At 37.6% G+C, this 15,921-nt stretch overlaps 1 protein-coding gene across 2 annotated transcripts in view; it reads left to right on the plus strand.

Moving 5' to 3' along the window:
• Positions 1 to 337: 337 nt before the first annotated feature.
• The window catches only part of LOC136678085 (tyrosine-protein kinase Lyn-like), a 19,623-nt gene continuing 4,039 nt past the window's right edge, over positions 338 to 15,921 (plus strand). The window contains exons 1-11 of one of the 2 annotated variants that reach the window (XM_066655914.1): positions 338 to 477; positions 6,481 to 6,617; positions 7,162 to 7,216; positions 7,311 to 7,413; positions 7,791 to 7,889; positions 7,965 to 8,068; positions 8,488 to 8,637; positions 8,799 to 8,951; positions 12,612 to 12,794; positions 14,397 to 14,473; positions 15,615 to 15,768. In XM_066655914.1, coding sequence (XP_066512011.1) covers positions 6,486 to 6,617; positions 7,162 to 7,216; positions 7,311 to 7,413; positions 7,791 to 7,889; positions 7,965 to 8,068; positions 8,488 to 8,637; positions 8,799 to 8,951; positions 12,612 to 12,794; positions 14,397 to 14,473; positions 15,615 to 15,768 — 1,210 coding nt within the window. In that variant the 5' untranslated portion in view covers positions 338 to 477; positions 6,481 to 6,485. The remainder of the gene's footprint in view (positions 478 to 6,480; positions 6,618 to 7,161; positions 7,217 to 7,310; positions 7,414 to 7,790; positions 7,890 to 7,964; positions 8,069 to 8,487; positions 8,638 to 8,798; positions 8,952 to 12,611; positions 12,795 to 14,396; positions 14,474 to 15,614; positions 15,769 to 15,921) is intronic. The other variant, XM_066655915.1, reaches the window with a different exon arrangement.

The following is a 15,921-nucleotide window of genomic DNA, read 5'->3' on the forward strand; positions in this document are numbered from 1 at the left end:
AGAATGTTCCACTAACCAACAATACCAGCTCACAAAGTTTAACAAGCAACAGATAGAGTGTGTACAAAGTGCGCCTGTAAGAGATGTAGAGCTGATAAAATGGACAGTGAGTGTTTGTTATACATTATTCTAGACATTTGTACAGAAAATAAACTACATATAAATGGTTTTAAATAATATGCGACTTTGATGCTTAAAATGACGCTGAATATGAGGGGAAGGGCCACTCTAGGGATTTATAACCCTGTTAATGTAAGAGGTTGAGTCCGTGTATGCAAATCCAGAGAGAACAGCAGGAAGTTACACCAGGTTGAGTTTGTTCCTCTTTCTGCTGTCAGTCCAGCTCTCACTTTAATGATCCGAGACGTGAGGACAAAACTACGGGTTCTTTCAGCGACTAAACCGGACACGTTAAACCCCCTTTAACGTCATATTTCTAAATGCGCCAGAACTTTTAAACTTCTTGGTACTTCACAGGTAAGTTCACTGTTTTATTGTATTCTCTCTCTCTCTCTCTCTCTCTCTCTCTCTCTCTCTCTGTCTATCGCTGTGTAATTGGTCAGTCTGTTATCACGTACACATTAAGTTACTGTAAATCGAGTACAGTTAAAATCCTAGTCGAATTTGTTAGAAACGAATGAAAATCTTAATATATATATTTTTTTAATGTCGAAAAAATAGGTAAAGTCGGATAAAAAAATATTTTAACGGAAAACACCGTAAGTGGCAGTTACCTCATAAATAGCCTTTCACTCTACACTATGTTCATATTCGTCTTTTATGATTATATATCTTTATTTTTAGATATATTTTATGAGGTTAGTGTGAGAATTGTTAATGTTAGCTACTTTACAGCCTGAAAGACCTGTTTTGGAACTGTATTCCGTTACAACTAAAGCAGAAAACGGCCGTTAAATAGAACCCCTGACCGTTGACTAGCATTATAGCCTGCTAATTACATTTCACCCTGGCCCGGGGTTAACCAGGAAAGATGGAGGGAGGGGGGGGGGGGGGGGGGAGTTCCCAAAGGAGCCTGTGAGGGGGCCATTTTCTTACCCTCAGAAAATCTGGAAAATGTAAAACCTGCTTATGTTATAATATTGCTATTTAATACAGTGCTGAGTTGATTCTATGTAAGTTTTAATTCTATCAACCTGTGAAGAAATGGCAGTTGACAGTTTTCATATTTAAAAATTCCCATTTTGATGTCCAGGAAACACAATTTGTTTTTTCAGTTTGAAATGAAAAAGTGAATCCATCAGTTTGGCTACTACTGTCCTATTATAATAGCTATGCAGCGTATTACTCAGTAGTTAGCTTTTGTGGCGAGTGGTTTCTCCAAGGCTCCTGAAGTAGTATGAGGATGATGGCATGAACGCACATGAAGTGTCAATGGCTTAAATAAACTTTGTCTTTAAATACAAAGCTATTAGAAAGTGCGCTTTGTATGATGACACTGAATAAATATGTTGTGGTTCCTCAAACAGGTTTTGGTGGTAAAGCCCTTCCATAAATTCTGTGATAAGAACGGTTTATGTTTTGTTGGTTTGTTTGTGTTGTTTTTTTTTTTCTTTTAAGGACCTCCACATAATGTGTGGTACCCTGGGATGGATTGGCGCACCGTTAAGAGTCTGTGTCAGCCTTGTGCCCAGTGATTTTTCGTAGGCTCCTGACCCACCATGACCCTGAACTGGATTAGCAGTTACAGGCATTGATGAGTGAATATATTGGCAGTAATGAAAGAGTAATAAAAGTGTAGAGTAGAAATGTCTGTGAAAACAGAGGATTACAGAACTGCAGAACAATTGACAGTATGAAAAGTAGAATGGAAAAAAATTAGTTCAGACTTTTGATTAATTGCTTTTTCTGTCAGAAAATTTTGGCAAATTCAGTTTTTGATTTTATTCTGGACCATTTTTGAATGTGGTTCATAGTTTGCTACACAACACTGTATTCGATAACTACTGAAATAGGAAGTGGCTATTCAATAGCACCGTTTATTCCATCCCATGCTTGACTAGTATTAGATTGTGATTATTGCTCATTCTAGTCTGTAAATTAAAGAGAACCCCCCTGTGCAATGTCGTGAAGGTGCTGGAAGTGCAAATTTCACACATGCACAAGGTTTGGCAAAGGTGTTGAGCCACAGTCTCCCTTACCTTATATAAATATGACATGTCACACTTCAAATGTAAAGAGTGAGCTAATAAATAAATAAATAAATTAGAAACCCACAATTAAAAGCAGAAGTGGCAAAAGTATCAATTCTTTATAGGATTTCTTTCAAATGTCTTCTCTTATCATCCCAAACTAGGGCTGGACAATAACTCAGTATCAATAAATATCACGATATAAATGTTTCAGTAACAATGACTTGATTTTTAAACACATGTTCAATATTTCAATATACATTATTTACAGCATCTGTCACTGACTGACGGCCATTACAGGTCACTGCCAGTTCCACAGTCCTCAGTTTGGAAGTTAGTTTAAAAATATTGATATTGACAAAGCCAAGAGGTGTATGTTTGATGGTGATGTCGTGTTTCTTGTTTGTTCTGGGCAGTTTTTCAGTGGCTTCTTCAGTGGTTTATATCAATATTGGGGTTATATCATATTGGCTGTTTTAGAACGATATGGTGGTAGATGTTCGCCATATTGTCCAGCCATATCTCACAAAATCCTCAGAGGTGTCGTGTGAAGCAGAACTGTTTGGAAAATATTTACATTCTGGACCTGATTTGGCCACCTCTGTTTAAATATAACATTTTCAGTGAACAGACGGTTAATAGTTAGACGTTCACACAAAACAGAAGGACACTCGTTTATAGACTGTGATCAAAGTAAATAAAAATAACTCAATTACTAATATAGTTAGTAGTGACCACATTTTAAAGAACAAAGTTCAGTGAAATGTGTACATTAAAGAAGAGCATGGAGGAACTAACAGTGACCAAACGTTGTCAAAAAAATGTGTCAAAGGGGTTCTTTACACCATGCCTCAGAAGAAGGTTTCTCTTCACATTTTGCTTTATTTAAAACGTCTATTTAGGGAACCGCAAGAGGTTGCTGGGCGTTATGTTTAAGAGCCTGATTTGAAAGGCATACGAGATTTAATAGCATTTTCGGGATAAAGGACGCCAGAGTGATTTGCATATCTGAAGACCTCAGAAATGATGAGGTCTGTATTAAAGACACATTGTACAATACCTTTATAAATGTAGATCTCCGAAATCGTTTGGAAGTACTTCATTTATGAGATAACCTTAAGCTGTTGGGGACCAATTAACTGCTGAAAGTATCTCAGCTGCGCTTCATTATTCAGAATATTAATGTTCGGAGTTGATCTTTTGGTTTGAAACTGAACCACAGAACATTGGTAAGTCTGTGTTTTTCTTTGTAACATGTGCAGTTTCCTTTTTAGAAGCTACAGAATATCAGTAAATTCAGAGTGGCTCAGGGAAAAATCGAATGAGGCAGATTTTCTACCTCAGCTATGTTTTCATTTTTGTCTTCGCCTTGATCATTTAGCTACGCTTGTCAGTTGTGATTTCATGGCCACTGGTCACACTTGCCACATGGATTCTAACAGTACTTGAAAAAGAAATAAATCCATTGATGCTCTGAACTACTCTAAGCATCAACTTATTTTTTCCATTCAGTGTCTGTTTCCATCTGTTAAAATGAGTGGAAATGTAAACGTATTCTTAACGTATTCAACATGGCTAAAGGTGGTCATAGACTCATCAGTAACAAGTCTAGAACTTATACATTCCAAGACAACACTTTATACTGTAAAGGAAGCAGTCTGTGCGTTTTAAAAACCAAAATTCCAACCCTCAGTTATGAATTGTGTTACAGACAGAGAAACTATTCCAAAATTGATTCACTTCCTCTACAGTTCTGCTGCCCAATCTTGTGCAAGACTGCAACATATACACTCTTAAAAATAAAAGTTCCTCTGCAATTCTCGGCTTAGACGTGTGATTCAGGAAAATAGCCTTTTACAGGAATATTAAAAATATTTAAAACGTAGGTGAATAAGGATGCAACTAAATTTTGCCAAAACATACATTTTCACGAATTGTTAAAGTGGCTCTTTTTGTTTGGGTCAGAAGAGAAACAGTTATTAAAATACGCTAATGTCAGAATGCGCTGAATGTAAATCCACGTCAGAATGTAACTTAAAGTGGGACGACACGAGCAGATGTGTGTTTTTTGATTTTCAGCTTTTTTGCCAAATTGTGTACTTTAAGTTTCTTTTGTCCAGTGTTTTATTTTTATTTATTTTTAATTTTTTTTGAGTGTGTCGTTACATCTTAATAAAAAATCCATACGTCTGTGCTCTTTCAGGGTTCAGAGCACCTGCAGTGGGCTGAAGGCCGCTGAGTTTTCATTGCAGCCTGTTGCGTCTGTTGTCTGCTTTCTGTCCTTCCTGTCGGTCTGAAAGCCACAAGCAGACCGGCTGAAAGGAGGAAATATGCAGCTTCAGTGGCCTGCATGTTGTCACACACACTAATCTGCCGATATTGCCTTGCTACCAGCTTCCTGCAGCTGTCTAAAAATACAGGCACGTCCAGTTGGCACAAGCTCTGAGAGCGGCAAACTTCTGAATGTACTCTTACACAACTGTGGAAAACTCCCTGTCTAAAGCAGTCAATACCCAAAATGTGGTGAATGCAGTACGTAGTGCAGTGCAAACCTCAAAACAAAATCTAAAGTTGTCCGCTAAAATTAGCATAGATTTAAGTAGGGGTTAACACATTGGTGTCCACACAAAAGGCAAACCTTGCTAATGTGTTTATTAGCATAGAGGGTTAACATTGAAATATATGTTGTCTCTGGATGTCTTTTATAGCGTACACTCTTCATGGGTTCTATACTAACGAAAATATACATTTTAGAACAATACGTTTTAAATGGAGCTTATAGAACTATCATTTTGGTGAAAGTGTTCTTCAGATTTATGAAGAACGTGGTATTTGTTTATTTTTATTAAAATGTAGTGGGATTCACAACCATTTACTTAGTCTTAAAAAGACATGTAGTTCCATACATTTACTATTTAACACAAAAGTAGCAAAACATTCAAGCGAAAGTGTACTTAAGTTGGACAAAGCAAACGTTTTCTTGTCAGATTTCACTTTTGGGTTAAGAGAGACCACTACAACAAAACTAGGTCACCTGGACCACAATCAGTATGTCCTGACTAAGAGAGCTGTAAAAGGTGTATAGAGGACTTCAGCTGAAAGATGATAGTAAAGCAACATCGTTTGCTGCGTTACGGGAATCATGTGAATCGGCCATATCAGTTTAATAAAAGTGTAATTTCGGGAACTGTCATAAAGTCAGAATACGTTTGACTCTTCTTTAGATTTACACTGCGATCAGTAATTGAGGTTAATTAAGCTAACAATGTATGGGAAATGAAAATTACCTTCATATGTCATACACTTGTCCTGGTTTTCTTATCTGACTTTATTACATTAATTATCTATTAAAATGGACAATGGGACGTGACAGAGCTAAAAAATATTAGCAGCAGCCTTTAAGACAATCTTTATTTGACGATCTGTATTAATATGTCTATTGTTTCACACTTTCAGCACTTGAAAAAAATGCAGGGTGATGAATTTTTCACACTTGGTTTTGGTTTGCATAGTGTTTAAGTCTCTCTTCAGCCCGTTAGCCTTGCGTTTAAATATAGACTTATGAAAGCAGTAAATATGTCGTCAACAGTAAACCTATAGTATGGCACTAAATTATATATCTATTGAATTTGCTCTGTATTCACTTATGAAATTGTAATTCTGTATTTGTTAATATTGATAAATACTTTATGGCCTTAAGGAGGAAATATGACGTATATCTTCATGGTTTATCATCAGACACATATTGTTATTGATTTACACACAGTGGGTCACTTTTTGCTGGAATGTAACTGGGTGATACTAGTTACTGATTGAACAGTGGTTACTAATGGGTAAACAGAGCATGGCATCCATCGTGCATTTCCTTGAGTGACATTTTGGTGGTTTCCCTAAACATATTATGGCTGAAATTATGTAAATACAGCTTCCTGTAATTTACACATTTTATTTGTTGTCTTAAATTTATGAGGTTTTCATAAATATATAAAGTTCATGAGCTACAAATGGTTTTACATTTTAATGTAATACGTTTTCTTATTTCTTGTCATGTGTATGTCCACTAGTGTGGAGTAGTGTTCAGCTGAATGCATCGTTGATTTGATACTAGTTGAAACCAGTTGTTTGGTAGTAAATGTGTTGCTGGAAGGTGAATGGAGGCAGTATAAACACAGCCATAGATAATCTTTCTAGTTTGACCACTTTTATTGTTTGAACAACATCACGAAATGTAATACCCTCTGCTTGCACATTAATTACTTGTAGGATATGTGTTTGTTTACTATGACTTCCCTGCATTAACATAGTGTTTTCTTGTTTCTGTCACTAACAGAAATCATGGGTTGTAAAAAATCCAAGCTTGAGGATGGCCAGAATGGAGGCATGCTAGGCGTAAAGAAGCGTGATTCTCTACGTGCTGACAAAACGGTATATGTGAGAGATCCAACCTCCCCTAAACCACACACTATAGTAAGTAGTGAGTCAGGAGTGAGAAAGCACAAAAGTCTTCTCATGTGTCTAGCACTTCTAGAGGCCAATGTATTTTATAGTCAAAATCAGATATGACTATAGCTCAGGAGTGCATGTAAATAGAGGTGCTAGAGCTTGTGGACAAAGTCATAAATTAGTTATAAACTTGTCACGCTATAAATAGGAATCAGTATGCATGTTGTTTAAAAGTCCAACAGATATCTGTCAATCATAAACTATGCACTTATCTGTGTAAAGTGGGTGGGGCTTATAGGTACATATTCTCCAATGACTGATCAGTTTTTTTCTGGAATTGCTTATAAATTCATCCCTTGTGATTTTTGGGAAAGGTGTGGACAAACCAATCAGAGTCTGTAGTTTATCATTAGAGCGCCATATTACTGAGGACATATTAACACATGAATGTTTAAATATACCAAGCCTGAATGCATACGTATCATTAAACCCATCATTTTTGTTGCTGTTGCTCACATACAGTATTTGCAGTTTTCAAAAGTTTTAAACTGTTGCTTTTCAATTGCAGAACAATTCTCTCCCCCCAGGACTCCTGCCTGGTCAGATGTTCCAAAAAATGGAAGGTCTGGTGTCATTAAAGTTTTTGACATTTCTGGCCACATTCATTGAATTCATTTACGTACAGGTAGAATAAAACAGGTTTCTTTTTTTCCACAGAGCAAAACGAGGGTAAAATAGTCGTCGCTCTGTATCCATACGAGGCTATGCATCCTGATGATTTGGGATTTAAAAAAGGGGAAAAGCTGAGAGTTCTTGAAGAGTAAGGGCACATATGTTCTGTTTAAACTGAAAGATTTCCTGCTCATTTTTGACTTGGCTGAGCTTGTTTTAATTATTTTTTTTGGTTCCAGTGTAAGTTAAGTTTTGAGTCAGTGCCACAACCCTGACCTCTTGTTTCTGACTGTGACGATGGTCACATAAAGACATGAAGGCATATATTTTATTCGGGATGGCTTCTATCAGTGTACTTTATCACAGCTGAGGTGTTAATAGAATCATTTTTGAATTTGAGCTACTAAACTATGCTAAGCTATGCTAACTAAGCTATAACTTGGATAATTACTGGATTATCAACCTGCATGTAAGGTTTCTTGTCTAATAAATAATAACTGGGGCATATTTTGCTGTGTCTGACAGGCACAGAGACTGGTGGAAGGCCAGGTCGCTGACCACGAAGAAAGAAGGGTTCATTCCATCCAATTATGTGGCTCAGGTGGACACGATGGAGACGGAGGAGTAAGTGCAAACAAACCCCTGAATAATCTTTACCATCTTCCAGATGTCAGCATTCATTACACGTTTGTTTTGCAGATGGTTCTTCAAGGACATTACTAGGAAAGATGCTGAGAGACAGTTATTAGCGCCCGCTAACAAGCCAGGTTCCTACCTCATACGAGAGAGTGAAACGTCTAAAGGTTAGCTAACTTTCTTTACTATAAATGTATTTGCTTTTGTCTTATATTTGTCCTATATTTTTATATATATGTATATTTACATACAGATTGTTGTTTTCATATATATATATATATATATATATATATATATATATATATATATATATATTTATTTACCTAATGCCTGTGCTTAAAAACTAGCGTTATTTATTCCTATTTATTATCAAGCTTATTTATATATTTATGTATTTTATTGTATTATTTATTTCCCACATTTGTATTTTCCTTGGAGACTTGGAGTTTCTTGAAGGTTATGACGGACTCTTTAGTTCTGAACTTTATATAGCTCTCTCACTCATTTACATAAACTGGAGCCACACAGCCGGGTTTTATCTGTATCAGCATGTCTCTGATAATACTCTTTTGATTCTGTTTTACAGGAAGTTATTCACTGTCGATCCGGGATGTTGGACAGCAGGGTCAAGATGTTGTGAAACATTATAAGATCCGCAGCCTGGATAATGGCGGCTACTACATATCCCCCAAAATCACATTCCCCGATATCATAAAATTGATACATCATTATCACAGTGAGTTTCATGGAGCTCTTTAGAGCTGTGAACTGGATGAAGGTTCAACCATAACGTTTTTGCATTATTTGTCATTTTGAGAAACATTAGCCTCGGTGTTGTGTGTAACTTCCCTTTCTTTAGTGAACAGAGAATTTCAAGGGTGTGTGTTTTTTACGCAGAACAAGCAGATGGACTCTGTCGTAAACTAGAAAGGCCCTGTGAGAAGCCTAAAGCTCAGAAGCCATGGGATAAAGACGCCTGGGAGATCTCCAAGGAGTCCATCAAGATGGTGAAGAAGCTTGGTGCAGGGCAGTTTGGAGAGGTGTGGATGGGTGAGTGGAACAATTCTGGTTTTGCAACCCATGTAAGACATAAGATCCAACTATGACTAAGACCTATATAAAACATCTTTTGTCAGTTTGTGATTAATGACAGAAATTACTCCACTATTCCTTTATAAACACAATAAATTAAAGATATGTTCATATTACAGGCCTCATTATCAACTCCAAATTTTGCTCAAATTTAGCTGTCTTGACGGTTCAGATTCATAAAAGCAACATCAGGGTGACCAGATCTGAGATGGTGAAAAAGAGGACACGTCTCGGGGGGGTCCTTTACATCTTTATTTGCTACACATTATTATTATTATTATTATCGTTACACTTATATAGCGCCTTTCTAGACACCCAAGGACGCTTTACAATCCACACTGCTCAGAACGCTCAGAACATTCAATCCACACACTGGTGAGAAGCGGCATGGGAAAACATGGGATTTTCTTTTTTAATTAATCCGAGAACTTACATTTACGTTTCGGCATAGCTGCTCGAGATGAGGTACATGAGCTTCGCCTGAGGTAAACAAGGACTACTGACGTGCAGACTGACCAATTAAATGTTTACAGAGAAGGTTATCGACCAATAACGGTAGCTCTACAGTCAGACCGTCCAATCAGAAGATTTTTGGCTACTTCACCACGCCCCCTTCTCACTCAAGCGAACCAATCGGAGTAGGGGAGGGCGGGACTAGTTTGTGAACGAAACGCTTCTCGAAGTTCTATGTAAGCTCTAGAAAAACAAAATCCCGGACATTTGTGAAATTCCGCCCGGACATTTTTTTAAGTCTAAAAAAGAGGACATGTCCGGGTAAAAGAGGACGTCTGGTCACCCTATGCAACATGCAATAGTGTAAGTTCTTAAATATTGGTTTCTACAGCAAAGTAACGTACAATATGTTTCCCTTTTTATAATATTCAGTACGTTATTTTAGTGCAGAAGCCATAGTTTCATCACCTGCGCAGTGCACTACGTAGGAAGCACAGGGCTGTTTGAGACACAGCCGGAGTCACTGCCGGAGCTGGCTGATGACGACAGATTTAAGCTGAGCATCTGATTGTTCACATTCATGGTACATGCCCCCGAATCAAACACATTGGATACAATCCAGGACCACATATAAAAATAACTCAAATCTGATTTGAAAAGATCTGACTTGACATGTCCCTGACACAGCCCCTGATTTGATTGTGTCACCACAGTATAATTACATTCAACATGTGAAATATGAATATTCCTATTGATTGCCATTCATTGTAATTATTCAAAGCTTGTTTTTCAAGACATTTTTTGGTCCTTCTGGTGATGAAATTGATGGCACGTTTTCAAATGCTTCCACTGAAAAGATGTGAGGCTTTTCTTATGACAGGGACAATATTGCAACTCTTTCATATAACCAAAGACAACAGTCTTGGATTTATTTGTCAGACTGTCAGGAAACGTTTGGTGCTACTTGCTGGGATTTGCCTGGTTTATGACTCATTTTTTAGGTTCTCAGAAAAGGTTTAGCACAGGCGGCAAAAACTGCCGGTTCAGACTTATTCTTTAAAGCCTAAATTCGGATTAGCAACAATAGCCGGTAAGCGGCTTTAGGCGAGTGGTGCCGGTTCCTGTTGTGGGACTGGGTGGGCTAACTGCACCCACAGAGGTCTTATCGGTGGGATCTGAGAGGGAAGCTGTAGCGCAGTCGGAGGGGGATTTGCATTGGATGTCATTATTATTCATGCGGCTTCTTCCCGCTTGGCAGGCACGATGAATCGCAGGAAGCGGTCGACTTTGCAAATATACAAATGGAGTGGGGCCTCATACACTCAAGATGTTTCCTCTTGAACCTGTTACCAGTTCACTGCCACACACACAGGTTTATTACCCTTCATAGCGGCTGGATTCATGGGAAATATTCTGCACACTCTGGTTTGTTATGACTTGGGCATGGCTCCATAACAAGCCTTTAATGGACGTATGGTTTAGTCAAAAGGTTTAGAATAATTTGCTACATCCATAATATATTCTCGTTATTGTGTAATGTGAAAATACATTTTTGCTGTGTCTTACTTAATTATTTCTGGTGATAACTACATTCCAAGTATAACATTTCGTTCCAAATGTTCCAAACAAACAGCCTGAATTAATTTTTACAGGAATATTTTCTTACCTCTTTTTGTAGGGGTAATTTTTGTTTCTGTGCCTTTAAAACTGATTTACAGTGGCCCCTCGTTTTTCGCAGGGGATGCGTTCCAAGACCACACACAAAAACCGAAAGATATTTATGTATTTAACGAGTATTTGGACTTTTAAACCCCTCCCTGTGCTGTTAACAACCCACCCTTTGCATTAAACAGTCGTTCTATAATGTTTTTCAGCTGGAACTACATGTGCTATTCTACCAGTTTTTTAATAGAGTCATTCCTAAGCTGTAATTTAGCGCAAGTACATTTCACTCAGATGTGGACATGAACAATACATGTACTGTACGTAAGAAATACTTTTGGCTATTCATCTTTCACGGTTTTCCTAGATTTTCCCTCAATATCCACGATATAGCGGCCATAAGCGCCCTCGAATAAACCCGCGTATTACTGTATGTGAACAACCTATCTTCCGATTGGCCAGTCATTGTCATGCATCAGTCAGTAAGTTTAGAAAAACGACGATTTGGAAAGTGAAATTCTTTCTGGCGTCCTTGGTTTTCTACTTTAACAGTGAGGTTTCCCAAGACTGAGATGTCAGAACCTTTTTATACATAAACCTCAGACTGACTTGGATTCCAATTACTGTTGATTCCAAACATTTGATTGGCTGATGAAGCTTGCAGAGGGACGTCATGAAGCTTAGATTCTCTCAGAAATGTCATGCTGACCACAACCTTCTAAGAGATATCATTAGACTTTTAAGAATCAGGGGCAAATATCTCTTCACTTTTCTGTCATCTCAGCACTGATCAGCACCATGACTCACCATTACTGAGAAATAAAGGCGGTTTGAGAACACAGAAACACACATTTAACCGTGAGTGTTTGAAACGTAAAAGATAATATGTTCCAAACAACTATCTGCCAAGGAATATTTGGTGTCTGTGAATGAATCCTAATTTTCAATATGGCTGCTATAATTTTTAAGTGTATAATCTACTTGTGTCCATTTTCTAGACAAGTGTATGTCATACAGTGCCAGAAAACTGTCAAAAAAAAAGTCTTATTATAGATTACCATACACTTAAGAGTTAAGAATTTGTTGCTCATTGGGTCATGGCATTGACAAACCTTATGAATGTTGATGCAAGCATCATCTGTTGTATTAAACGAGTTGTACTGACATCACTGACTGTAACATCACTCACATAAGGACTCATATAGGATCTTTTCAGAAATACAGACCACTACATAACGTTGTCACGCTGCAGGTTGAAATGTATAAATAATGTTTTATGAGATAATATTTTCTGTTATTTATTAGTGATTCAAGGTTTAGCTTCCGTTCAAAAAAGAAACTGAAGTTCTCTTCTGAGGCAGAACGAAAGAGGAAAGCAACGTATTGAACAATTCGGTGGTTCTGTCTTCGCTGATATAAGGCTATGGTCAGAATTTCTCCCAGCCATTCGTCAGTGATCAAGAGAAGGGTCTCGTGAACATAAAAGCCTTTCCTGTTTTTCAGCCTACTATAACAACGCCACAAAGGTAGCGGTGAAGACCCTGAAGCCTGGAACCATGTCAGTGGAGGCTTTTCTGGAAGAAGCCAACCTGATGAAGACCCTCCAGCACGACCGGCTTGTGCGCCTTTACGCTGTTGTCACCAAATGTGAACCCATCTACATCATCACAGAGTTCATGGCCAATGGTACACGTCACAGTGTTTCTACATAGTTATGTTTCTTTAGGAATAATTCACACATTTCACCATTATTCTATTTTTTCCTGATGGGTTTAGATTGTGAGAACCATTCAGTTGGGTTAACACAGGCCAGTGGACATACACACTTCCTTTTTATTTTTTATTTTTCTTGTTTTTTCATTTTCATTTCATCTTTAGTATGGATATATTTTTTCTAATGCACACAAATTAAGATCTGTGCGAATATAAAAGAACAGTCCAGGTAAATGAGACAGTAAGTTACTTCCTGCTCATCGCCGTTTTTAACACTAAAGAACTTACACTGCGGCCCAAAATCCAAATAATCTAACACACATTCATTGTCTGGGCTTTGCCTTCTCCTGTGTATAGCTTCTTTATTTGAATTGCCTATGCTCTTATTTTGTTTCATTACAAGCTTCTTGCCAGCTTCCTTTGGTCATATCTTTTCAACAAAAGACACTGGATTGTCACTTGTTTTATATGTAATCTCAGAAATATGACTAATGTATACAGGGAGGGCCATTGATATGGATACACCTTAATAAAATGGCACATTAGTAGCACCTGAAACTATGGATACTGGAAGCCTGTGCTAGCCTTTCTCCTGCTGTGTTGCTATCAGTGTGTGAAGAGTGGAGAAGAGGGTTGCATTGACAATCCAACACAATGGGCAGCACTTTGAACACATTTTATAAGTGGTCAGAAACTTGTAAATAACTCATGAAAGAATGAAGTTACGTTAAAACCAAGCGCACTGTTGTTTTTCTTGTGAAATTCCCAATGAGTTTGATGTGTCACTTGACCCTCTTTCCACTGAAAAAAACAAAAGTTGGATACAAAATGGCCGACTTCAAAATGGCCATCATGGTCCCCACCCGTCTTGAAAAGTTTCCCCCCTTCCATATAATAATGTGCCACAAACAGGAAGTCAATATCACCAACCATTCCCATTTTATTAAGATGTATCCATATAAATGGCCCACTCTGTAGATTGGATGTAAGGCTGTTTTTGATTTGAAATGAAGATTTATCTCTGACTTTTACACAGTTTACTCTATAACAGCTACAACTGTTTACACAGTATTAGAAACGCATCAGAGCCTTTCGGCACACTTGGTAACTGCAGACGTGCAGAAGCACATACTTTTATTCAAATCACTGCTTGATCAGGCGTCAGTAGAGTGTTGTTTTCCGAATCCTGTTTTTAAAAATTCAAATGATATAAACCCAACATAAAAGTAAATATGTTTATGGCTATGTGACATTGTTTAACCAAATGAACTGGTTGTTGCCACTGGGATAATGGCTGATACAAAAAGCCTTCAACACTCTCTCAGGCAGCCATCTATAATGAGATACAAACTGTCACAGAATATTTGTAATTTCCTTCAGTTGAAGCTAATAATAATGGCTGTGCTACACTATCATCATATACTGTCAATGATGTAGTCGCACAACAGCTGTAAAGTCAATGTATCTCCACAGCATACTTCTTCTTCTTCTTCTTCTTCTTTTTTTTTTTATATATATTTATATTCTTTGTCACACCCCTCCCTCTGAGTTGTGAATATTTTCTCCCGTTGCCAGGCAGCCTGTTGGACTTCTTGAAAAGTGACACTGGCTCTAAACAACAGCTGCCCAAACTCATCGATTTTTCAGCCCAGGTAAAGTATAATAAAACAATACACCAATGTCCTTTTAAAATCGTCAGTCTTTTAAACCAGCGACTCTAGCGTCTGCACGTTCTTCCTCTTTTCTAATCTGTTGTAACGCATCAGGCACCAGGCTTGTGTTTTCTGTGCATTATTTGGAAACAGATGCTGATGTCACATTTTCCATTGCTTGAAAAAAGAGGAACCGTGACTGATTATTTTGCACCAAGCTTTCTCACTCACACAAAGGAAAGTGTTATCTTTGTGTGTGTGTGTGTGTAGGAAATTTATAATTCAGTGAACATTTAAATGTAAAAATAACCACCATTTAAATTTTTATGGCTGAACTCTGAATTCTGATTTCTCCAAAGTTCTGCACATTTTAGTCATGAATTTATTATTTTTGAAACGAAATGGAGAAACGTTGCCCATTAAAGGTACTAGGCATTACAATATTTACTTGTATGACATTAAATATATATAAATATATATATATATATATATTAAGCCAAAATGGTCAGAGGACATGTACATGTTTCCATTTATGTTTTATGTTTATTGATGATAGTAAAAAACAATACAAAAACAATGGTATCATTGCAACAAACTCAGCACACTCGGAGGAGAACACGCTAATCACACTGTTTTGCTAAAAGGCTAAAAGCTAACTATCTTTCGCTATAGTCTTAGACAACTGTGTCTTTATATGTTTTCCTGATTCCTGATTCAGCTTTCAAAGACCTCAGGAATGACTCATGATGAGGCTAATAACCTAAAACGAATGAACTGTTATGATTCCGAGAAATGGAGGGATTTCAGGTCCCAGTGCTAAACTGTTTTTGAAGCTCTTCTAGAGGAACACCTCGACTGGGAGTTGCACATCCTGTTTTAGAGAGTGAAAGAGAACACTAAAAGAGAAGTGAGACCCTATTTTTGTCCATGCATGGACGACAAGACTGTCTTAGCTCAGCTAAAATTAAACCAGTTCATATTTACTCTTTTTTATTTACACCTTCTTGAGTTTCAAAGCCATTGCGTGCACATGAACACTAAGTGACCCTTTTCAGTATGAGTAACTGTGTGTGTAGCATTAGGTTAATGTGTTTTACTTTGCCTCATGTGTGTGTGTGTGTGTGTTTGCTTGTTTGTGCAGATAGCAGAAGGCATGGCCTACATCGAGAAGAAGAATTACATCCACCGGGACCTGAGAGCAGCCAATGTGCTGGTGTCTGAAAGCCTGCTGTGTAAAATCGCTGATTTCGGCCTGGCCCGAGTTATCGAGGACGACCAGTACACGGCCCGAGAAGGTGGGAGCGGTAGTCTTCATCACGCTGTGTGAATGTACAGATAAATATCCAACAGAAATAGCAGTATTTCCATTTTTTTTCTAGAAAGTAAATATAACCATTTATTCATTCATTCATTATCTGTAACCCTTATCCAGTTCAGGGTCACGGTGG

This window comes from Hoplias malabaricus, chromosome Y (genome assembly GCF_029633855.1).
Source record: "Hoplias malabaricus isolate fHopMal1 chromosome Y, fHopMal1.hap1, whole genome shotgun sequence".
Classification (NCBI taxonomy): domain Eukaryota; kingdom Metazoa; phylum Chordata; class Actinopteri; order Characiformes; family Erythrinidae; genus Hoplias; species Hoplias malabaricus.